Here is a 25,063-nt window from a genome sequence, read left to right on the forward strand (position 1 = left end):
CAAACATCACTATCAGTCTGTTGCCCCCTCCGCCTATAAAAGGGGGACCCCAGATACGTTATTCTCTAAGCTCTAATTTCCATCCCAAAACTCTGCTAAAATTTCTGTTCGAGTGCTCCATTCTTGTTGAGGCAGAGAACTGACTTGAGCGTCGGAGGGTCTTGCCAGAGCAACCCCAATTCCGATTTAGACTTCTTTTGCAGGTCCCGGCGGTGACCGCGACTCCCTCGACTCTAGCTTCTCCGACGCGGGCGGATTTTTGCACCAACACCCTATATTTAAATCCTATCCGATATCCGATCAGATAAGAAAAGAGATACCCATCCCCATACCTAATGGGTTCGAGGATACTCATGGGTAATCCATTTCTCCATATCCAATCTATATCCATCTCATAACCTAAAAAATAAACAACCAAAATAATTATACATATTATCAACCAAAACAGAATTACCAATTCAACATAGAACATAATTTATAAGTTTAGATTTATAGAAATCAAATAATAGAAATAGAATTACAATTCAACATAGAAGGTATAAATAATTAAAATAATTTTATACATATTATTAATTAAAATAAAATTATCAAAATAAAATTATAAACATATATATTCAGGTAATATCCGTAGGTTCAGATCGAATTCGGATAAAAAATAATACTATTCATATTCTATTCATATTTATATTATAATTTTTAATTTTTTTTTAAAATTTAAATTTTAATTTAATTAAATTTTATTTTTTAAATTAGATCAATAAAAAATATATCCATCGAATCGGACCTATTTTGCCGTCTTTAGACTGTATCCATCGTCTTGTTGCCTCCCACGATGCCTTTAATTAAACTCGCGGTAAAGAGACAAACCACGCGTCCTCCGTTATTCTCATTCTCCGAACTCCAAAATTAAAACCACAAAACACCAAGATCACATCAAATCGAAATCCTTCTTTTCTTCGTTCATGGATCCCACCAAAACCCTCGCCTTCAACACAATGCCCGCGAAAACCCTCGTCGCTTGATCCAAATCCTCCCCTTTCCTCATATGGGTTTTGCTTCTATATCCTCTCCGGCCCCAATACCTCCCAAAATCGCTCCTTTTTCCTCGTAGATGGATTATTACAAGACCCTGGGATTGAGTAGAAACGCCACCAAGGAGGAGATCAAGGAGGCTTTCAGGCGATCCGCCCTCAAATTCCACCCGGACAGGCACGCCCAGTCCTCCAAGGAGGTCAGAGACGGAGCCTCGCTTCAATTTAAGCAGGCATCCGAGGCGTATGAGGTCTTGATTGATGATCGGAAGCGCGCCGATTATGACCGTGGGCGTCGAGGTGCGTCGTTTGAACGGTGGAGCTGCGGGCAGGCTTCTTCATCCTCTTATTATTATGGAGGGCGCCAGTACGGGTATGGTGGTGGTGGCGGCGGCTACCGTCGCCCTCCGCCGGGGGATGGTGGGTTGGGATTTGATGTGGAGTCCGTGTTTCGGTTCCTGACGAGGCGAGGGTTTCTTGTGAATATTGCATTCGCAAGGTAAATTTTTCTTAGAATTTATCATTGAATTGTTCGTATTCATAATATAAATTTTGATTTTGATGGGTAGTTTCGTGTGTAAGTATATGCATGTTTGCAGTCTATCGATGTGATCGTCACGTAAATTCCCCCTGTTTTATCTTGACTCTGAGGAAAAGAAAGATGATTATTTTCTGTTTCTAGTGTGTGTTTCACAAATAATTTTCGGAGTTGTCTTTTGGTACTTACCGGGCAGCTCCATTTTATCTGCTGGTACTAGATGTATTTGTTAATTCAGATCAATTATTGGGAGGTTAATTTTAGATTCTGACTTTCGGCAATAACGTTCAAAGTAGAAGTGCATGGACACAAAGCCAGTGGAGTTTCTGATTTACTAGTAAGGATGACACTTGTAAAAATAGAGAGAACATCAATAAAGAGAGTAGAAAGGAATGGCAAGAAGAAGGGTTTTTGTTGTTTTGTATGTACTCTATGCCATTCCCTTAGGCTATGTATGCAGCGGTGGTGCCAGCATCCATCCATTTGGGTGGCGGGGGGATTCCACTTAGATCTCTAAACTATATCATTGTTGCAACAATCAATTAGAAGGCTTTTAATAAACAGGCTTTGGCCTTCCACTTTATTTTTTTTAAACATTTCAATGAACATGTTGGGGCAAATCAACCGAACCCCCGACTTCGACTCTGCATTGGCCGAATGAACATATTACTCTGACTCATAATTGGTTGACCGATCGACAGTCGGCTATTATCGACCAACAACAAACGACTTCCGATTGAAGACCATCGGTATATCAGAGTTACCAGCCGATGGTCATTCGGATCTTTTATCGACTTATCTCTATCGACGTATCAGTATTACCGAATATAGTCGGCCTATCTGCTCAACATATCCTAACCGTTATGAATGGTTATTGACTACATGTTACGGCCATTAATGGGAATAAATAGCTCACTAACTTCGCGATTATGGTCCGATAATCTAGCGCCATAAAAAATGGGACCACGTGCTTGACGGTTACATCAGAATCATCTATAAAAGGAGAGATAAACGAGCAGCACGAGTAAGGCAATTCTGGGCCAAGATTCTGCTACACTATACATTTTTATCTGTTGTTCACTAACCCCCTCTTTGACTTAAGTATCGGAGGGTCTCCGTCAGACACAACTCCGATCTGTGAGGACTGTCTTGCAGGTGCTCTTCACCGACGACAGGCGAAGGGAGTTGGCCGCAACAGATTGGTGCGCCAGGTAGGGGGACAGCCACAGTCAACCATACCGAGAATCAGAGCTCAACACTCGACTGGATCGGCGAGGCAATCTTCCCATCAAAAAGATGTTCCTCTACCTCCAGTGGTTGAGTTCAGTTTCTCGCATTTTGTGGTCACCACGGACGCACAGATTACTGTACTCATGTAGCAAGTAAAAGTTTTGACAGAGGGGGTTCAAATCCTCCAACAGCAGCAAATCCAGCAGTTGCAGCAGCAGCCTGGAGCAATCAGTGGCTCAATCAGTGCTATCTAGACACAGCCGCCATCCTCCACAGTGCTCATCATCCTCATCTTCATTTCGACCGTCTCGACACTCCCACCGAGATGGACAACCACATTCTCGGCACTCTCATCGTGCCACCTACCATTTGCGACATTCTTCCTCTCCTTCTCGTATACAGTATCAAGAAGAGAAAACGACTGTGGACGCCTTCTGCTTCTTCTTCAAGTTTTTCAGGGGGTTCCACCCTTGGAGTTTTCCAGTAACGACGGCTTGACGATTATGAATGCAAGTTTCGAGTAATTGATCGTCAACTCGTCCGACTTCAAATGAAAGGTCTGAAGCTTTTAAATGACTATAACTTTCACACTGCCCAGCCTCTCTCTCGGTGCATCTTGGATGAACCAATTTTCTCTCAGTTCAAGATGCGGCAGATGGAGTCATACGATGGCTTCACCGACCCGATTGATCACTTGGAGAGCTATAAGGCTTTCATGATGATCCAGAGGGCAATCGATGTCCTCTTATGCATTGCCTTTCCGACAACTCTTCGGAAGACTGCTCGAGTCTAGTATTTCGGACTTCAGTCGGAAAGCATTAACTTTTTTGAGCAGCTTAAGCATTCTTTCGTGGCCCACTTTAGTACAAGTCGAAGGTCGTCACGGACATCCGACAGTCTCTTCTCAATCAAGCAAGGTGAGATAGAGACACTGAGAGACTTTGTGGCTCGTTTCAATACAGCCACGCTTGAGGTCAGGGACCTCAATGAAGATATGACTATATCGGTCATGAAAAAGGGTCTGAGGGGATTCAAATTTATTTACTCTCTCGATAAAACTCTCCTTTGAATCTATACTGAACTTTTGGAATGCATATATAAGTACATTCGTGCGGATGAAACTACTTCTGATCGATGCCAAACAGATGAAAAAAGTCAGAAGAAGAAACAAAAGAAAAGTGAAGCTCCGGTCGAATCAAGTAGGCCGACTGTCAACAAAAGAGTTTTATCTCAAAGATGGAGCCCGAAGCCGAACTATGGCAGGTATGACTCCTACACTCCTCTCTTTACTTTTCGTGTGCAGATCCTGATGGAGATTGAAGGAACACAATACTTATGACACCCTCCACCAATGAAAGCATCATAGAGGAGTCGAGACAGAAAGTACTGTCGGTTCCATCATGATCACGGTCACGATATTGAACAGTGCATCCAACTCAGGGACGAGATAGAAGTCCTGATTCGACAAGGCTATCTCGAGAAGTTTCGAAGAGATCAACCGACTCAACCTCCTACTGACCGACAACCTCAGCCACAAACTGAGGAGACTATCAACAATTGGCCGACTGCAAAAGTAATTAACATGATCTCCGAACGATCAAACTAGGGGGCAACTTTCGAAAAAGAGTCGGCGAAGAAACGATGACTTGACAATGTAATAACTTTTTCGAAAGAAGATGTTCGAAGAATTTAAACTCTCCATGATGATGCTGTCGTTGTCTCGGCAACGATAGCTAATTATGATGTAAAAAAAATTCTTGTAGATAATGAAAGTTCGACGGATGTTTTATTTTACTCGACTTTCTCTCGAATGCGACTACTGACTGGTCAACTTAGAAGAGTCTCAACACCATTAGTCGGTTTCAAAGGAGATGCAGTCATTATGGAGAGAGAAATCACTCTTCCATTTATCGTAGGAATTGAACCGCAACAGAGTACTATTTTCGTGACATTCACGATTGTCCAAGTTCTCTCGGCTTGTAATGCCGTACTCGGACGATCTGATCTGAATACTTTGAGAGCAATGGTCTCGACATACCATCTACTGGTTCGATTTCCGACAAAAAATGGAGTCGGAGAGATATGTGGAGATCAACAACTTGCCCGACGATGTTTTCTAGTTTCAACATAAAATAATCAACCCGAAGGCTCTTTGTCGTCGATAAATTGGATCAAAAAAAAAATGAACAGAGGGGTGAACCAATCGAACAATTGATTTTCATCCCATTAAAAAAAGATCCTGAGAAGGTAGTCCAAATTGAATCACAGCTGTCTGATCCGGAACGGCAGCAACTAATAAATCTACTCAAGGCAAACGCAGACATTTTTGCTTGGTCGGCTACTGATATGCTAGGTATTCCTCTAGAAGTAATAATTCATCGACTAAACATTGATCCGAAGGTCAAGCCGGTGAGACAGAAGAAAAGGTCTTTTGCTTCTGAAAGATCGAAGATCATCGACTAAGAGGTCGTCGACAAGCTCCTCGCAGCTGACTTCATTAGAGAAGCTACTTATCTTGATTGGCTCGCCAATGTAGTGATGGTGAGAAAGGCAAATGAAAAATGGAGAATCTGGATCGACTACATAAATCTGAACGAAGTTTGTCCGAAGGACAGTTTTTCTTTGTCGAAGATTGATCAACTAGTTGATGCGACTTCGGATCATCTACTTTTAAGCTTCATGGACGCCTTCGCAGGCTACAATTAGATTCGGATGGCATCCGAAGACAAGAAGCATACAGTCTTTATAACCGACAAAGGCATCTACTGCTATAAAGTAATACCTTTCGGTTAAAAAAATATCGGAGTCATTTATCAATGGCTTGTCAATAAAATCTTCAAAGCACAGATTGGGCGAAACATAGAAGTTCATGTGGACAACATGCTGGTGAAAACCCCCAAACTTCAGATTACGTTCGGGACCTGGAGGAAGCTTTCAGCATACTTCGACGACATCAGATGAAGTTGAATCCGACTAATGTGCATTTGGAGTGATTTTCGAAAAAATTTTTAGATTTTGTCTCACAACGAAGAATCGAGGTTAATTCCAAGAAAAAAGCTATCATCAACATGAAGTATCCGAGTTTAAAGAAAGAGATACAGCAACTTAATAGAAAGATCGCCACACTTAGTCGATTCATTTCGAGATCGACCAAAAGATGCTTGCCTTTTTTCAAGACCCTGCGGCAGACAAAGGATTTCTCATGGTCGGATGAATGCCGGCAATCCTTTGAAGACCTGAAAAAATATCTTGCACGTCGCCACTACTGACAAAACCGAAAGTGGGAGAAACTCTGTATTTCTACTAGACAATTTCAACGGAAGCAGTCAGTTCGGTACTTGTTCAAGAAGATAAAAATCAAATTCAACGACCGATCTACTACTCCAGCAAGGTGCTCCACAATGCTAAAGTGAGATATTCAAGAGCGAAAAAAATGATTTATGCTCTAATTATATCATCGCAACGACTTCGCCCGTACTTTTAAGCACACCTCATCGTTGTCTTGACAGACCAATCGTTGAAGGCAATTTTGCACTGACTTGATACGTCGAGACGAATGGCAAAGTGGGCAATAAAGCTTGGTAAATTTGATATACAATACCGCCCACATCTGTCAATGAAGGTGCAAGTTTTGGTCGACTTCATCACTGAATGTACAATATCTGATAATAAATTTGAAGATGAAGCTGATGACAAAATAAAACCGGCCAAGACTTCTAAACTCAACTCGACGTCGGTATGGGTGCTACATAATGATGGAGCATATAATGCACAAGGCAGTGGAGCTGGTCTCATCCTCACCAATTCCGAAGGGGTTATAACCGAATACGTCCTTCGATTCAATTTCAAAGCTTCGAATAATCAAGCCGAATATGAAGCATTCTTAGTTGGCTTAAAAATTGTCAAGGAGCCTAACATTGACAGTCTAAAGGTCTTCACCGATTCACAATTGATTGCTGGATAGGTTAAGGACGAGTTTGAAGCTTGAGATTCTATTATGATGAAGTATCTTTAGAAGGTGAAGGATCTAACTTCAACATTAAAGTATTTTGAAATCTTTCACATTCCAAGAACAGAGAATGCTCGAGCCGACACACTTTCGCGACGTGCAACCTCTTCTTTCAACTCACTGGATCGGACATTCGTCGAATGTCTTGAACAGTCGAGTATTGATAAAGTCGAGGAAGTGCTACAAATTACTGATGAACCAAGCTGGATGGATCCGATTGTCCGGTACTTAGCTGATAGAACTCTTCCTATGGATTCCTCAGAAGCCAAACGACTCAGATGGACGGCCTCTTAATATATTTTAATGAATGGTCATCTATACAAAAGGTCATTCTCTCTTTCCTTACTGAAGTATTTGAGACCAACAGATGCCGACTATGCACTCAGGGAGGTCCACGAAAGGATTTGTGAAAATCACTTGAGGGGCAAATCTCTAGCTTATAAGATCCTACAACAAGGATACTATTGGCCCACTATGAAGAAAGATGCAGTTGAATTTATTCGAAGGTACGAACCATATTAGAGATATGCAAATATACAACATCAATCGGCAAGTCAGTTAACATCGATTGTTGCGCCATGACCCTTCGCATAATGAGGAATAGACATACTTGGTCATTTTCCTCCGGCATCTGGTTAGAGGAGTTCATAGTGGTCGCCATCGATTACTTCATCAAGTGGGTGAAAGCTGAACTTCTAGCACAAATCACTGAGAGCAAGATGGAAGACTTCATTCAGAAATTAATTATATGCAGATTTGGTTTACCACACATCATCATCACTGACAATGGTCGGTAATTCGACAATCAGAATTTCAAAGAATTTGTGCAAAATTTCATATATTACGCACAAATTCACATCAATCGGTCATCCACAATCCAACGGAGAGGTGGAGGTAACCAACCGAATAATTCTGCATGGACTCAAAATCAGATTGAATGGAGCTAAAGGCCTTTGGGTGGAAGAACTATGTCCAGTTTTATGGGTATATCGAACGACTCCTCACATACCGATGGAAGAATCGCCATTCAATTTAGCCTATGGAACAGAAACGATGATCCCACTTGAGATCGGATTACCATCAGTAAGGGTAGAGCAATATAGTGAACCAAGTAACTTAGAATGTCGGAGAGCTGATTTAGATATACTTCCAAAAGTCCGACAGTAAGCTCAAGTTCGGATGGCAGCCTATCGGCAAAAGATAGTCCGGTATTATAATGCAAAAGTTAAACCAAAGATCTTCCGTTCTGGAGATCTGGTCCTAAGGAAAGCAGAAGTCTTAAAACCTCTTGATCAGGGAAAGTTATCTCCAAACTGGGAAAGATCTTATAGGATAATCGAAATACTTAGACCGGACGCATATCGGTTAGAAACTCTAGAGGAAGTAACCATCCCCCGAATATGGAATGCTGATAACTTGAAAATGTATTATTAATAAAGTTGTCCATGTATACATTATTCAGAGTGAAACATTGAATTTCAGAATCACAAGTTTCAGTCAACTATAAAGTGGTAATGGACCGACAGATGGACGGTCAATTCATCGACTGTCGACTATATTTTGGTTTTTCACTGTAAAAACCGACATATCAATTATACTTTGACTTTCATTGTAAAAGCCACAATACTGACTGTCTCGGTACCGAATATATTTTGGCTTTTCACTGTAAAAGTCGATCCTAGTCGAACAACTATTATACCGACTTAGTCTTAACTAAGCGAAATGCTATGCTAATACGATCCAGATCGAATTAAAATTATACCGACTTGACTACGATCGGTCGAAGGATATTCAGCTTACCATCGATTATCAAATAACTTGACGTACTAACCCGACTAAGGTCGAACGCAGGGTATTCGGCTTATTACCATTTATCCTAATGCTTAAAAGTATGTCAAATGGATATTTGACTAACGGACGATTCTACAAGTACTATCGAACGTTCGGTTTGCCGATTGATATTCGGTAGTTAAATAATTACTCTATAACATTACAAACACACAGAAAAGAGAGTCTGTACTTAAAAAAAAAATTCATTCATTGAAAAAAGAAGATTACAAAATTAGACCGAAGTCCGATTATAAAAGTATTTGATAACAAAAAAAACAAAAGATTGCACCGATCATCAGTCGCCATCTCCATCTCTTTGCTCTGGCGTAGCATCGGAGACTTGAATAATTTTTGGTGCTGTCGATGCTCCATCTTCAGTCGGCGCGGCTTCTTCAGCAGCTCTATCTTTCGAGATGGGAGGGACGATACTGCTCAAGTTAAGATCCGGATATAATTTCCCGATCACATCTCAGCCGTCCTCGTATCCGACGCAGTAGGAGGTGAACCCACCTTTAAGGATCTCTTCCTTGAACTCTTCTGAATTCTTGAAGTCCTCGATGGTTCAGAGCCTCCTTTACCGACTCTGCTTCCGCTCTCACCAACTCTACGGAAGCCGATTCGTCATCGGCCAGTGCCAACTTTTTCAGGCTGGCCCAATGTCTCCCACGTTCGGCTTCGAGTTCAATGATGTATCCGTCTCTTTCTCGTTGAAGCCGATGGATCGAATGTTTCTTGCTCTTGATCCGCGACTCAAGAGCCAAGATGTTTTGGCGAGCCAACTCAAGTTCGACTCCAGAAGATTAAAGGTCGGCACTCAGACGGGAGACTTTCTCTTGAAGGCTCGCCTCTCACTCGATTGCCGCTTGAAGTTGTTCACAGGCAGCCATCTTTTCAGCATTAGCTGCCGCCACTTTATCCATCCATATTCGACGGAAGTCTGCAACCTTTCAGTAGCCAACTTCCAAGTCGAACATGTCGTGTGCCAATTGAAAGCAGAAGATAGGTCGGATTAGTCGAAAAAAAATATGTGAAGGAAAACTTACCCCGAGTATCATCGGATAAAAAGAGGAAAACATCTCGATGACGGTATGTCTTTTCTTATTCTCCCGATCAGTCGGGAGAAGGGTAGCTTGAATGAGCCGTTTGGCCCACTCTTGATTGGCCAAGGCTGACTCATCCTCAGAAAGCCTGATGTTGAAGTGAACGGTGTGCCTTGGCGACAATCCGTCGTCAGTCGAAGTCACCGGCGCCTTCCCTCGGTCTTCCGTCGGCAGTCCCGCACTTGAGAATGTGGGGAAACTGGAGCTTGACTGTGCTCGAGAGAGTCCTGCTGGAGGAACGTTCGGTGCAGCCACTGATTGGTCTGGCTCGGCCACGACTTCTGCTTCGATCCGAGCCTCTGTTGATGGAGCCGCCGATGGTGCTGCGGCGACTCCGTCTTCTCTTGCCGCTCCATCTTCGGTAGACGGCACTTCAGGAAGCGCTGTTGGGGCCGACAGTGCCAAAACTGATTCAGAAACCAATGCTGATGGTACGTCAGGTTCCCTCGCCGATGCAAATGTAGTTATTCGACCCTTCTTCGACGGTCGAGAGGGTCCAACTTTGGATGTCACTGCCCTCTTTTTGATAGCATGTTGGCGAATATCAACGGTTGATACTCGCATCCTCGGCTGCATAGCTGCAATCGGAACAAGGAAGTCAGTACAGAAACAAACAAAGAAAAAATAAAAGTGATCGACTATGCTATACCTAAATTGATGACCGAATTAAGACTGACATCGTAGAGAGCTTGTTTGATCATCAGCTCTCTCTGCGGCGGGACCACCATGTCCTTCAATCGATGGAAGTCTTCTCGATCGTCGACCTCCACCCGACTGTTCTCGTTGAGGCCGGTCCTTGGATCACCCCAGCGCGAAGGGAAGTCCCAGGGAAGAGAAAAAGCAACGAAGAATTGGTTCTTCCATCCATGAATGGACGATGGAAGATCGATGATGAAGGCTTTTTTTTGGGTTGAAGAGCCACCAATCTTTGGCCTTAGGATGGGGGCGGAGAACAAAGAAGAAACGGAAAAGAGAAGGACGAGGCTCGATCGGTATTAACCGACACAACAAAGCAAAGCTAATTATAAGCCGAACCGAGTTTGGTGCTAGCTGAGCGGGACAGAGACCATAATAGTTCAGAAGATTTTGGACGAACTCCGGAATCAGGAACCGAAGACCAGCTCGAAGTTCTTCGACATAGAAAGCAATTTGGCTCGAAGGAGGGGAGTTCACCCGACCATCAGCGTCAAGCGCAAAGAGCTGATACTGCTTTGGGATATGATATTATTTTCGGAGCCGTTCAACATTGGGTTCGGATAGTGAAAAGGTCTTCACTTTCGGACCCGATGGGGAGTCGTCGATCGGATTCTCCGACCGACTATCCTGAGAAGAAGAAGCCCTAGCCATGGGAGAAGAAGACTAAAGAGAACAAAAAGGAGATGGACCTAAGAAGGAAGACGAAAACACTTAACCTGAAAGCTAAAAGTAAAAAGGCAGAGAAGGAACCTTGGTCTTTTGGCGCTGGGGCGACTTTCTGGCAGAGTTTCTGCAGCAGAGGATAAAGACATGCAAAGTAAAAGTTTGGCCGAAAGCGATCCTATATATATAAGATCCCTCAACGGTCAGGATGGAAGCGGTCAAATCGGAGTCTCATCAGATGACGACACATGGCGACATCCGGATTGACCATTGGTCGGATGGTTCGATGCACCTACTCCTGATCGTGCTATCTCACCGTTATCCGCGTGAACAGCTTCGATCCAATGACATTCGGACATGTGGTTAAAATCTACTAGTCAAAATCGTATCATTCGGCACCGAATTATCTTTCTGAAATGACGTCCGATACAGACATCCGATACCAAATTGTCCTGTCGACATGACAGCCCAATAATGATTTTGCAGCCATTGAAACGATAAAACAGTCGGAGAATTTTTGACTAGCAGTCAAGTCGGGGCTCGAGGCAACACGTGACGACTCCCTTCGTCCAACGTGACGGACCACGTGATAATATACACGTCGGATTACCTTGGACTTGGGAGTGGGGGGCAATTGTTGGGACAAATCAACCGACCCCCGACTCCGACTTTATATCGGCCGAATGAACATATTATCCGACTCATAATCGGTTGACTGACCGACAGTTGGCTATTATCGACCAACAACAAACGACTTCCGACTGAAGACCATCGGCATATCAGAGTTACCAGACGATGGTCATTCGGATCTTCTACCGATTTACCTCTACCAACGTATCAGTATTACCGACATATAGTCGGCCTATCTGCTCAACATATCCTAACCGTTACAAACGGTTATCGACTACGTGTTATGGCCATTAATGGGTATAAATAGCCTACTAACTCCACGATTATGATCCGATAATCTAGCACCATAAAAAACGGAACCATGTGCTTGACAGTTACATCAGAATTATTTATAAAAGGGGAGGTAAACGAGCAGCACGGATAAGACAATTTTGGATCAAGATTCTGCTACACTACACATTCTTATCTGCTGTTCAACAACCCTCTCTCTGACTTAAGCATCGAAGGATTCCCATCGGACACAACTCCGGTCTGTAAGAATTTTGTCTTGTAGGTACTCTTCACCAGCGACAGGCGACAGAATAAAAAATAATATTATCAAATTAGCAATCAGAAATTCCTGAGGATATTGATGGAATAAACAATGTAGTGGAGAAATTCATATGGATAATACTAACCAGTTTTCAGCTATTAGATGAAAAGAAACGTCTTTCCGCATGAGGACAGATGCTACCACATTAAGCCAAGATAATGTTGATGTATGTCTTCTTAAAAAATTAATGTAGTTGGTGAGGTACTTGGTTTCCTTGGCAAGTTTCCATTAAAGAACTTGGGAAGGCTCGGGGCGAACGTTAAGCAAAGGACAGAGCAAGTATTGATCTGTTTGGTGAAATAAAGAAAGTTGGGTTAAGCAAGCTGTCAAAGAGGGAAACAATGGAGTCATTGGACTAGGATGAGCTTTGAGATAATGCAAGGAGGGGGCACTGCAGTGTTTGATCGAGAAAACCACCGGCAGCTGATCTCCATCTCTAGGCTTCCATAGGTTTTGGAATTAAAAATTCTAAGACAGATTTTGTCTAGGAGCTTAGTTAATAATGGATTCTAACTGCCGATCTCCAAGTCTTCATAGAATTAGAGTTAAAAAAGAATCTTAAAATGATGATACTAAGGATCTTAAAAGGAAAGCCAGGTTTATAATGAAATAATTGTGACTTTGAGGGAAGGCTGAGATTTGTGGTAAAAAAACATTTTTATAAAATTCCATAAAGGAATGATGGCCATCGGATTGAGGGATTTTTTTTTTTTTTTTTTTTTTTTTTTTTTTTTTTGTGGTGGGGGGGGGAGGGGGGCGGGTGGTGTTGTGGGATCTATCAACCATACTTATGTTAAGAAATTTCTGGATTTAAGTGGAGACCATGACCCTCCATGCCCCCATCCCCCAATGTAGATGTGGCTCCACCTCTGTATCTGTGTTTGGTCTTTGATTTTGATTAATGGATGCTGATATCTTTTCCAGCAACTTTTTCTCCGGCGAAATGACAGTTCAATCATCTTGTTTAATTTCCTCAATATGTCATGCAATAATCATTGTTGCTTAATGATCTCCTTGAACCTTTCTTTAGAACACTGTTTGAAGAGTTTTTGACAAAAGGAGCGGACATGTTTTATATGTTATTATTGTTTAATTTGCAGTCATTTTTAACACTTAATCATGCTACCACAAATTGCTCCTTCTCTTTGATATTGTTTATCCTTAATAAACATGTATCAGCTAGAACCTCACTGCAATACTTAGAAAAGATGACTGCAAGCACACATCAGTTTCTATGAGTAATTTCTCATTACTTAGGAATTCATACAATTTTGGATTCACATAGAAAACTTGTATGAGATTAAGAAATTTTGTATCTGTAATAAAGAAAACTTCCATAAAACATGCAATATGAAATTAAGAAGCATGGATGATCAGGAATGGAATTTGATGGGGCAGATTTACTGGCTCGAGTAGTTCGCTCATCGGAATCCTTTTGGGCAACTATTTTCTAAAGTAGCATTTCTAGATCCACCTGCATATTTATGTATATTTGTTAGCTAACTTTTCTGTTGTAAGTTTTAATTTTATAACTTGATGGATACTGCGTTAAGCCGTTGCAAATATTCTTCAAGTGTACTTATCACTATTCTCAATCATTATCAAATCTAAGCACTATGGTTATTCTTATGAAATGTTTAATAGTTCCATGCGCTTGATCCTTAATTGCAAAGGCTACACCAGGTAGCATGAGTTACTGTCAACTGATAAATACCAGTACTGACACATTAAGTTTAGTATAGTTGTAAATGTTTACTATGAGGAGTAATCAAGGTTTTGTGATGTCCCTTTCCCATGCATAACAGAAATTTTGATTGGAATAGAAATGAGTGAAAGATGTCACTGGGTTAACCATTAACTGGAAACTAGAAAGTTTCAGAATGTGAACCATTACTGCATAAGAATTACATTCTATCACCTTGTTTGCTTCTTTGAGTTAATTTACCCTATCCCTTGAAAATGCAGGGTGGGGGATATAAAGTGCCAAATTTCTCAATCTTCTTTCCTTTTCTATATGCAGAACCCAAATGACATGATACACTGGGCACCAAATATGACTACTGAATGTTCGATAAGCTTCTTAGACTACTTTAAGGAAAAGGTAAAAGAACATGCATGATGGTAGACAGATGATAAAATAAATGATATGTCGATAATGTTATTGAAAGCAATATGATCAACAACTTATGATCATGAATATGAACCCTGATCTACCCAAGCAATTGCTGAAGAAAGAAGAAATACAAATTCTGCAGTTGTACACTTGAGTCAAATGATGTAAGTTGTTTGAGATAGCAAATGGATGCCTGATGCTTAGATCTATGAACACATTGAAACACTATGAAGATGATTTCTCCATTTAAACAAATACATGAAGAAAGGTTTCTGTTTCTTCCTTTGGAACTAACTACATCTGTCAAGAGAAGAGTCAGTTCTTTGTAATTTTAGGCACTGTGATAGCTAGCAGTGCAAAAATTTACCAACATGAGAAACTTTGACTTCTGGCTCTGTGTGCATTCAGCTATCGTGGTAAACTAGGAGGACAGCCAACCAACTCCAAACAATTCCCTCTGGCATAGGATGACCTCCAACATATATCACATTTTAGTTTATCCTTATGCTTCCTCATATTTCCAACATCTAGAAAATTGATTTTACTTCCCTGAAGAAATGTAGATTCAGCTACAATTGCACATTCTGTGGAATATTAAAGTACTTATTCCATTGTGCCAAGAAACAGCATAACTGAATAGTGGCATATTATAAGGAATCAGAATTTGTAAAAAAGTCCACTCAAACTCTAACTTGAACTTAAACTTGTGCCCTATCTTCTATATTTTTCATTTTAACTATAAGAAATCTCTAAATTTTACCAATGGAACCTTTTACCATAATTATGGGAAGTACAAGAGTAATCTGTTAAGAGGTCAACTCCTCTTTGTCAAATTTGCTATGTTCACTATCTTACACAATGTATGTCCCATATCTTTTATATTCATTTTCTTGAAACTTTTGGGCAACCATACTAGAATGCATTTGACAATAAAAAGTGTGGTTTATCTGAGGCCACATGGATTAAACAACTTAGGACATTAGAGTCAAATTTCAGACGCTACTTTCAATCATTTGGATTAGACACTATGTGGCTCTTTTTAGGGCCTGTTTGGATATTTATATAGGATTGGGCCGAAAATTCTATAGAAATTGGGCCTATTGGCCCATCTAGTTTGCATTTTCTAAGAGCCTGTCTAAAGCCAGCCCAGATCCTAGCTTTTGAGCTGCAAAAAGAAAAAACAAAAGACCTATCAGGGTCTCTTTTCTTCCCTTAGTATCTGGGTTGGGTGGTGTTTGGTTGATATACGGCCATGCTCAAATGGATGGCCCAGTTCATGAATCCTACAAGATTTTCAGCCCAATTCTATGGGAATATCCAAACAAACCCTTAATGTTCTTATTTATGTATTAGTTTCTCTAACTAGGATAGGTAAAACGCCTTGATGAATCAGGTTCGTTTGGAATAGATCACCCCATCTAACCATTTAGGAGAGTCTTTGCTATTCCATTTGTTTCCCTGTTTAGTGGACTTGAATTAAAAGTGCAAACCAAATCATTATGCCCAATAAACAGTGAGAGCAGCTTTTGGGAGGGACTATTATTACTAGTTTTTGGAAAATATAATGCATCTACTCTCCATGATAGTTAAATTTGCATTTCATCATGTGGACAGGCACATGTAGACATGCCAAAGAAAACTCTTCACATCTCAGGACAATAAGATGCATGAAGCATAGAAATACTCATCTTAGAAGAAACAGACTGTGTGCCATATTGCCAGGAATAACTGTTATCTATTCTTCAAAACAGCTACTTATATCAGGTGATTATTGGAGGGGAATGCTGTCAGCATTTCAGAGAAAGCCCTTCCACCAAGATTCCTTATGGTACTGTTGCTTTTGAATAGAAAAGGGGAAAAGATCTCTCAATTTTAGGGTTTATCATGTGGTATAGATAAAGAGAAACAGCCGACAGAGGAATTTAATAGAGAAATAGAAGAAGGGAACATGGCACATCCCATCATTTTGATACAAGATGCGCAGCATGACCTAAACATAATATAAGTGGTATTTTGAGTTTGGTTGCTTCGGCCTCCATTTCCCCTAAAACGAAGGAAAAATGGTATTTGAGTTGGAAGACATGATGTATCAAATAAGATCACAAATGATTAACTTAACTAGCTTTTCCTCTTATGCTATTTCTAGTTGAATTGGCAGGAACTGATCGAAGAAGTGGTGATGAGTTTTGAACAGGATATGTGATAATTAGTTTCTTTTATGCTATAACTTAGACATACTGGTGGGAACTGATTGAACATTTGGCATGCCTTGTTTGTATTGAGGAGGGTTCTTGTTCTTTGTGGAACGAGCAAAAAAAAAAAATCCTTGGACTAGGGGAAAAAAACATTGGGTTTTGGATCTCTTTTTAGGTTTTAAGTGGCCGTCCTAGTTTTAGGTGTCACTTGGAGTTTTACAGCCATTATAATACATGCTATCTTTTAATTTCACCTTGAATAATGATTAAGATATCATGTTAAGTGTAGGTAAACTACTTACATTGGTGGATGGAAAGTTATTTTTGATGTTGTGCTCAAGTCTCTTTGGATCCATTTTGGATTTTTTCCCTTTCCTCCATCATTGTAGTAAATTTGCAGGGCCTTAAAACCCTTCTGGTTTCTGAGTATTAGTCTTTAACAGTGAGCCAAGAGATAAACTCAATGTTCGACATTGTCCAAGTCTACAAGATTGATGGGTGGTTATGTCAGAGTTTTCTATTCAAACTGTGATTGCATAAGAAGATTCTAGAAATTAGAACAATAGTTTGTTTGGTGATTAGGATGAAAATTTCCAAGTTGGTAGTTGATATTGGGTATCAGAATGTGATGAAAATTGAGGTAAGTTAGAAAGTAGTCTGATTCCACAGTGCTGGGTCATTCTTTGGTTATAAAACACCCATAAGCTTCACCTGTGCATGATTTTTTTATATAGTCATTTTCCTGGATCTGCAATGCTACTACCATTCTTTGCTGTGTGGTTGACTGTGTGCCAGTCTGCCATATAGCCCTGCTGTGACAGTTGCCTGATGTTCAAATGTTCTCTTTACCGTATGGGCCGCTATGGGTAATTTATGGTTGAGAGGTTTGACAACAGTTTGCATCTATATAATGTTATAGATTGCAACCTAAAGCTGGAGAGAATATAATTAATAATGATGAAACTGCTTGCCAGAACAAATCTGAGGTTCTTATCTTTGGGTTCATTGTCATATGTACATCCAGTTCAGTCCCTGTAAAGTCTTCAAATGCCTGCGGTAATGCTGCATGGTAATATTGGCCGCTTCCATTTCCTTGATGGCCTCCTTAGAGATGATGAACTTCCACTTCAAATGAAGTTCTCTTTTGTTTTCTCCAAAAGTGGGGTTGTTTATATGGGATGCCCAACAATTGAAAGATGAAAATATCAACATTTTGTTATGAAACTGTCTTTGGATTGATCGTATGCTAAGTTTCAATGGAGTGGCTTGTCAACAGTTCTGTGGTTTTCATGATCATAGGTTACATATTGTATGTGATTTTGAAAATTTATCTTTCCACTTGTTTGGTCAACTAACAATCAATTGTACAGTAATATAGCTAACTATGCAAACATTTAGAAGGGTAACAATAAGAAAAATAACAAGGTAATGATATGTTAATGTTTGTTGAAACCAATTTTCTTTTCCTCTTAAAAATACTACTATGTAATGATGACAATTCAGTTACACTAATGTAGAAATTTTAAGGTGTTGCATTGACAATTCTCTCTCTCCAGTGCCATATTAGGTGGAGCTGTTGTTATTGAGAGAAGTGCTGGAGCTCTTTGGAAATTTAGCAATTCCGGGGTGCGTATGTTACGCCTTCCGTCAAAGTGTTATATTTATTATTCTGCTGACAGTCATCAAGTTATGCCTGCAGTTCTTAGTTTGAAGAATAAGTATATCTTATTGTACAAGTTCTTTGTGCATATAAAGATGTAGAGTTTGGTCTCCTACGATTTACTTAAAATGAAAAGGTTTTGCTGTTATTTGACACCCAAAATCATATTCAGCCTTATGAACCATATTTACTGGCTAAGATGCACTCAAACATGTTGTCATAGTATAATTTCCTTGTACAAGACTGTCCTTCAGAAGTTAGCCTGGCATATTCCATGCTAGATGTATGCCTCTTGGACTTACCATGTGCCTTTCATGAGACTCTTGGATGTGAACGTGTCATGTCTTTTTCTCTTTTCTTTCCTTTACCTATTTTTTTCGGTTTTTATTAGCTTTGGTCTATTAAAGATAAGTATGCTTCAAATACATTCCCTGCCACATGAGTTCCTCATTCATGATTGTTACATATTTGCTTTATTTATTTTAGTTTTAATCAATGCTTGCCATCTCGGTATTGAACCATGTATTAGTACTATCCTATTATAGTGTCGGTCCGTGGTTCAATATGGTACGAGATGGCATACCAAGTGTTGGTATGGTATGACATATCATACCGGTATGAGACCGGTATGATACAGTATGAACATATCAGGCGGTTCGGCCTGATATGATATTGCATGGTTTTAATGCTTCTTATCTGTTAACTGATTGGCAGTTTTCAGTAAGTTAATAACTTGATAATAGGTGCCACTTGATTAACTTGCTGTTATATTGCAAGGGGCCTGTTTATATGTTCTCTGTTTTGCCCCTATGGGTGGTTATGCGTGGATATTGTTCAGCCTACAGGCTTGTGGATGGCGCAGCACATGACACCCACTGCTCCCCCCTCTGTATCTTCCTCCTTTTTCTTGTATTTTTTTTTGGGGTGTGTGGGGTGGGAGCCGAGGGGAGCCTGTCCCCCAACTGAATCTGTAAAACAAACCATTTGTAAACACAAACCTGAGCGCCCTCAAACATGCTTGAATTGTACATTAACCATCTCACAAACTGGACCTTGAATTGCTGTAGGCCTGCAACAAGGCTAGGTCCAACTGACATGGTTGCCTTTTGGGCCACAACTTGAGACTCAAACCTATACCATTGGCTAACCATGTTCAGTCAGATCAGGTCTATGGAAAATATTTTAGACCCATTAGGTCATTCAGGGTGAGTTGAGTCAAAGATAAACAGATCCAATGTAATATGTTTGGGACCTTCTTGTGCTGGGTCTAGCTTCAAGGCCACTGTAAGATTAACCAAAAAAAAAAAAAACATGCTGTTTATTTCAAGAAAACTGAGGAATACATGGATAACAAGAGAGAACTTGAAGAAAAGTATTGGTGTATAATGCTATCCCTAACATCATCGACTATGATGTGCTTCAATCTTAATCAGGTCTTCAGCCCACCAAATAAATAACCTTAATGTCAACAGACCACATGTCAGCAGCCTGACTGACAGAGGGCTTAGGGATTTAGAAATCCTTATTTTGGGTTGAATTAGGCCATTCAGGCTGAGTTTGGTCAAACATGATGCAGATCCAACTCAACTGCATTTCAGATCTTCTCAGGTGAAACCTAGCTTCAAGGCCCATGTAAGATTAAAGAAAAAAACAGCACAATGTTTTCAGAGGAAAACTGACAAGTACATGGATGACAAGTAGACAGAAAATTTGAAAATGGGAGTTCGTGTGTAATGCTATCCCTAATATCATCGACCATGATGTGCTTCAACATTAATCAAGCCTTCAGCCCCCCAAATAAATAATAGTCATATCCAACATACAGACCACATGGCAACAGCATGAGTGACAGATGGCTTAGGGATTTAGAAGTTATGGGGTTTTGGGTTAAATTAGATTGGACCGGGCCAAATCAGGTTGGGTCATCAAAAGTTTGACCCATTTTGGACCTAGTTAGTTCGTGGATCATGCCAGTCTGCAATCTTACCCAGAACTGACCTGAGATGGGTCATATTTTAGACCTGTACCTGACCCATCGGTTTCAAAATTTGGGTTAGACCTCACTCAAATGAGTGGGAATCTGATGATGTGACAGGTTACCATATGACTTATTTGCAGGCTAAACTGCTGTGGACTGACCTGGCTGGGAGCTGCCACATTACCCTCATTTGAAAATAGAAACCTTGGGTTACAAGATGCCCATGAGGTTTTGAGTGGGTCCTGCTTTTGTGGGAATCAGGGTGCCAAGCTGCTGTGCTGATGCCCCTCCAGCAATGGTTATATAGTAATTGACAAGCGGAAGAGCTGTAAAGTTCCTATCTCTGGCTCAACGTAACAATTGCATAACACTGTTAATTGATTTCTTTAAAAGCCTGCACATGGCTTCTAGTTCCAATTCCAATATCCATCTCCAATCCCTGGTGTACTTCAAATCACTTTTGTCTTCTAAGCATTACTTTCTTGTTTTGTAAAATGTTTGTGAACCTGTTTCACTATCGTAGATCCAAATGATTGTACCGGAATTTGATGTGGCTGAGGCAGCATTACTTCAAGATAGGTCAAAAACCAATGTGCGGATCTTTTTCACAGCCTATCAAGAAGGCTTGATTCTGTCCCACATAGTTCTTTTAATGCTAAACCCTGAGATCAAACATCTCCACTTTTAAGAGTAGATGATCCAATATAACCTCTTTCATCTTTTATTGTTTCAAGCTACCTTAATTGAATTTTAATAATGAGGTGATCTAGGTATTTGATATCTTCTTTTCTGATAAAAAACTTTCAAATAGCCCCAAGAACTACCCGGTGCTATATTGCTGTGCACTGTCAACTTTCTTTTGCGAAAGCTAGAACATTTTTATTGATAGGGTGTACCATCTGTTTTTTTTATGATCTGTTCTATCAATTGGCTTTTCTGGGTAGATATTGCACCTTCTGATAGAAGAGGAATGTAAGTAGAATTAAAGTTAGTCCTACATATATGAAAGAGGAATTTTCATTATGACCAATGTTTGCTGCAGTTATTGGTCCTTGTATTTTCTTATGGATGCTTCCAACTGTGTTCAGTAACTGTATCTTCAAGTTGAGATCCATCCATTTCTGATTCATGTCCATCTGCTGTGGCCTTCAGTGCTTAAGAACCAGTCCTGTAGCATATCTCAGCCACTTATTTTGCAATCCTGATACACAAGTTGGCTCATCCTTTGAAATCAGATTTCTTGGATCCACCCCACTGTAACTGATATGCATTTGCTTTTTGCAAGATAATAACATGTGGATGTTCTACAAAGCTAATGGATGAAATAATGCTTCATGTGGTGCTCATGCATTATTCAACCCATTTGAGTTGTCATTGTTGATGGGACTTGACAAACTACATGCATCCCCTTTTCCAAGTCAGTTTGCTAAAGAAAAGGTGGCTGTTGATACCTAAGACAATCCATAGTATTCCTCTTTTGGTGTTAATCTCAAAGAACCATTCTGTAACGTGAACTTTCACATTTTTTTTGGTTGTTTGTTTGTGGGATTGACTTATATAATACCTAAAGGCTTGATTTGTGCATATCGGGAATATCATGGTTTGAGAATCTAATGGCGCTCTGGCTTTTGTGTTCAGAAATCATTTGAAGAAGCAATGGAATCAATTGAAAAGGCAAAAGTACGAAAAGAGAACAGTTGAGGCTGGAAGAACACCAGCGGAAACGGAAAAACGGTTAGCGTAAAAAGTTCAAGAACTGCACATTCCTTTAATTCTTTTGTCTGATCATCTCTATCAGGCTGTTTAAAATGTGCATATCAGTCTTCACTGAAATTGCTTCATGGTGTTCTTGAAGTGTAACTTTCCTTTGGGAATTACAGCAAGCATTTTGTACCATGGAGATAGTGGATACGCAAATAATTCTTACAAGTTATTCATGTAAAGATTCAAACCATTGATCAGTTAAAGCTTTATTAATGGCTATAATAGTAACATATTTGAATGTAATGATCATCCCTGCAATTATTATGAATAATTATAATTACTATAATGGACCGTTAAGGTATATATCTGAAACTACTAGTTATTTTATTTAAAATACTGTTTTGCCTTAATGGACATCAAGGCATATAATGGCCTCTTAGAGTGATCCAAATGGCAGCAAATACTTAGTGTTTTTTCTTTTTTCAGTGTACAAGCAATGTCATCGTAGATATATTTCAAAATTTTGGTATTAGGGTCTAAAAATATAGAGAGCAGATCTTTGGTTCAATAATAAAGTTGCTCTATTATAATCTAGGTTTCATAAGTTTAGAATATGGAAACGGCCATTTCTTTTTGCTTTTTTTTTTTTATACGTATATGAATGGGTAGGGTTGTGTGCGTTTGACCTCCGCGGACCTTTTTGCAGCGAGAGTCTTGTGCACTGAGGCATTCTTTTTAGATTTTAGAAAGAGCTAATAACAGCCAATTTAATTGTTGTATGGTCATAATGGTGATAACTAACACAATGGGCGGCATATAATCTCCTTAGATATGGTAACACAAGTCTCACGGGACAATTTTGAAAACCACCACTGTAATCCTTACATTGAAAATACTTTTCCATGTGTTTGGTTTTTGAGTATTCCCTTCGGCAAGTTTAGAGGCAGGGATGAAACTCGTACGTGATTTTCATCTTAGAAAAAAAAAAAAAAGAAGCAGCAAAAATAGGTATGATTATTGGGAACTTGCGGTTTGACTATATCAAATGCCATCATCACCGAGCCTCTGATTAAATTTGGGGCTGAGTATCGTCAGAGTTCTGAGGCATGACTAACTATTAGCTTCACCTCAAGGCCCTAAAGAACATCCTAGTGGCCTTTTGGGACCAGATGCTAGGCCCCACTCCTAGGCTCAAGTGGATGCCACTTGTCGAAGATGCCCCTTGGATCTCAGCCCCAAAGACGTCACCACGAGCAGTGTAGAAACTCCGATGTAAAGTGTATCATCTCGTTCGATTGATTTATATAGTTATTATTTTTCAATATGTATTTAATGTCTGCTGATCGATTTTTTCGTTTAAAAATTTTATATGATGAAAATATTTTTATTTTTTGAAAAAAATTATTACATCGTAATATAGTTTAGGATGATATAATATGATCTAAAATATCATAATATAAGAGAGATATTTTTGTCCAATCATTTTTCAACGCATATTTAATATTCGCAGGTCGATTTTTTCGTTTAAAAATTTTGAATGACGAAAATGCTTCTATTTTTTTAAAAAAATAATGACATTCTGTGCATATTATAGATGCATGATGTTATAATATGAATATAAAATATCATAATTCTTTTTGAAACAGAAATATTTTCGTCATATAAAATTTTTAAATAAAAAAATTGATCTATAGATATTAAATATGTATTAAAAAGTGATAACTATATAGATCAATTGGACGAGTCAATGCACTCTACGTCGGATTTTCTACACTATCTGTGATGCGCAAAAAATTTCGCTAACTCACAGAAGACCACTCGCCTCAAGCATGCTGTGAAACCACGGCTAACCCTATCAGAGCTCAAAGATGTGCATTCCGGCGGGCCTTCAGCGAAGAAAGCTTCGTCGAATTAGATTGCTCACCCTACTATCTGTTAAGCCTTCTAGGGGCTCGATGTTCCCACACATGTATGTATGTATGTCGGTCTATGTGCGCGTGCGCGTGCGTGGCTACTACTGTGCCATGTTAATAGGATCTTGGAATGTAAGAAGCCTCTGGATGCCTGATAGGCAATGTCTTGCTCAAGATATCTTGCTCTCTCCACTGTTTAGTCTGCTGCCTTCAAACCATGTCCTTCTGAAGTTATATCCTTAGCCATAGTCTAGATGCCTTGAGCTTCCTAGATGTGAGAGGCTCAACCAGATGTATGCTAAGCCCTTGGTCGGCATCTACTTTGCGTGATGAATCCACTTTCAAGAGCCTTATCTCAGAAAAACGGTTGCTTGAAAATATCTAGGGGCCAACTGTGGTCGCCTCAGCCAAACCCTTTGGGATGAATTACGAAATATCAGGTATCTTTTCCAAGGTCTATTGGTGGCGATTTTAGCATTATTTCTCCAGTGCACGAAACCCATGGCAATTCCACGTGTTGGGGATCTAGACCTACTGGACCTCCCAATTCACAACTGGTTCTTCATATGGTCAAATTACCACGAAGAAGCCACTTTGGCCAAGTTTGATAGATTTCTAATATTGCATGATCTGGAATCTAACAACCCCCTTTGCTGTGTACAATACTCCAAAAAACCTACCTCCGATCCTGCACCATTAGGTCTTATTATGCTTTGGAAACCTTTGGCAAACCTTACTAACAAATTAGCACCCTTACGCTTGGACCTGAAACACGAGCAATGAAAATGTTTGCAACAACATAGACAGACAAATAAATTTTTCATAGGATCCAGGAGATTGGCATCCTTGAGAAACACTTGGAGTGCCAAATGCAACATGAAGAGATTCTTTGGTGTTAGTACTATTTGACCCGTTTAACTTGATTCAACCCCTTATAAGTCGCAGTAGGGTTTGTATTAAATGAAATAGTCTGATGTGGGTCTGAGCTTTTGACCCATTTAATGAATAAATTAAGTTCAGGTTGATAGATTTTTGATTTATCTTGCATCTAACCCATCCCGTATCTGCTTCAATCCAATCCGATTGCCACCCCCGCCTCCAGGGTAACTTGGTTGCCAGCGAGCAACAAAATACTACTTTCTTTAACAGCCAAACTACTACTCTGGTAACCGAGCATGGTG

The 25,063-nt window shown here is 40.0% G+C and overlaps 1 protein-coding gene across 4 annotated transcripts; it reads left to right on the forward strand.

Moving 5' to 3' along the window:
• The first annotated feature begins 833 nt into the window (after positions 1-833).
• LOC105034385 (chaperone protein dnaJ 72) lies at positions 834-22,272 on the forward strand. 4 transcript variants are annotated; one of them, XR_830147.4, is made up of 3 exons: positions 834-1,530; positions 20,406-20,618; positions 21,904-22,272. XR_830147.4 is itself a non-coding variant. In XM_010909526.4 (3 exons), exons 1-3 carry the CDS (start codon positions 1,112-1,114, stop codon positions 20,457-20,459), a joined length of 543 nt encoding a protein of 180 aa, XP_010907828.1. In that variant the 5' UTR covers positions 836-1,111; the 3' UTR covers positions 20,460-20,601. The 4 variants fall into 4 exon arrangements, 3 of the variants coding, with proteins under 3 accessions (XP_010907828.1, XP_010907829.1, XP_010907827.1); XM_010909526.4 differs by lacking the exon at positions 21,904-22,272 and adding an exon at positions 18,184-18,253 and having other exon boundaries at positions 836-1,530; positions 20,406-20,601; XM_010909525.4 differs by lacking the exon at positions 20,406-20,618 and adding an exon at positions 18,184-18,253 and having other exon boundaries at positions 839-1,530.
• Positions 22,273-25,063: the final 2,791 nt, after the last annotated feature.

Source organism: Elaeis guineensis, chromosome 1, assembly GCF_000442705.2.
Source record: "Elaeis guineensis isolate ETL-2024a chromosome 1, EG11, whole genome shotgun sequence".
Lineage (NCBI taxonomy): Eukaryota > Viridiplantae > Streptophyta > Magnoliopsida > Arecales > Arecaceae > Elaeis > Elaeis guineensis.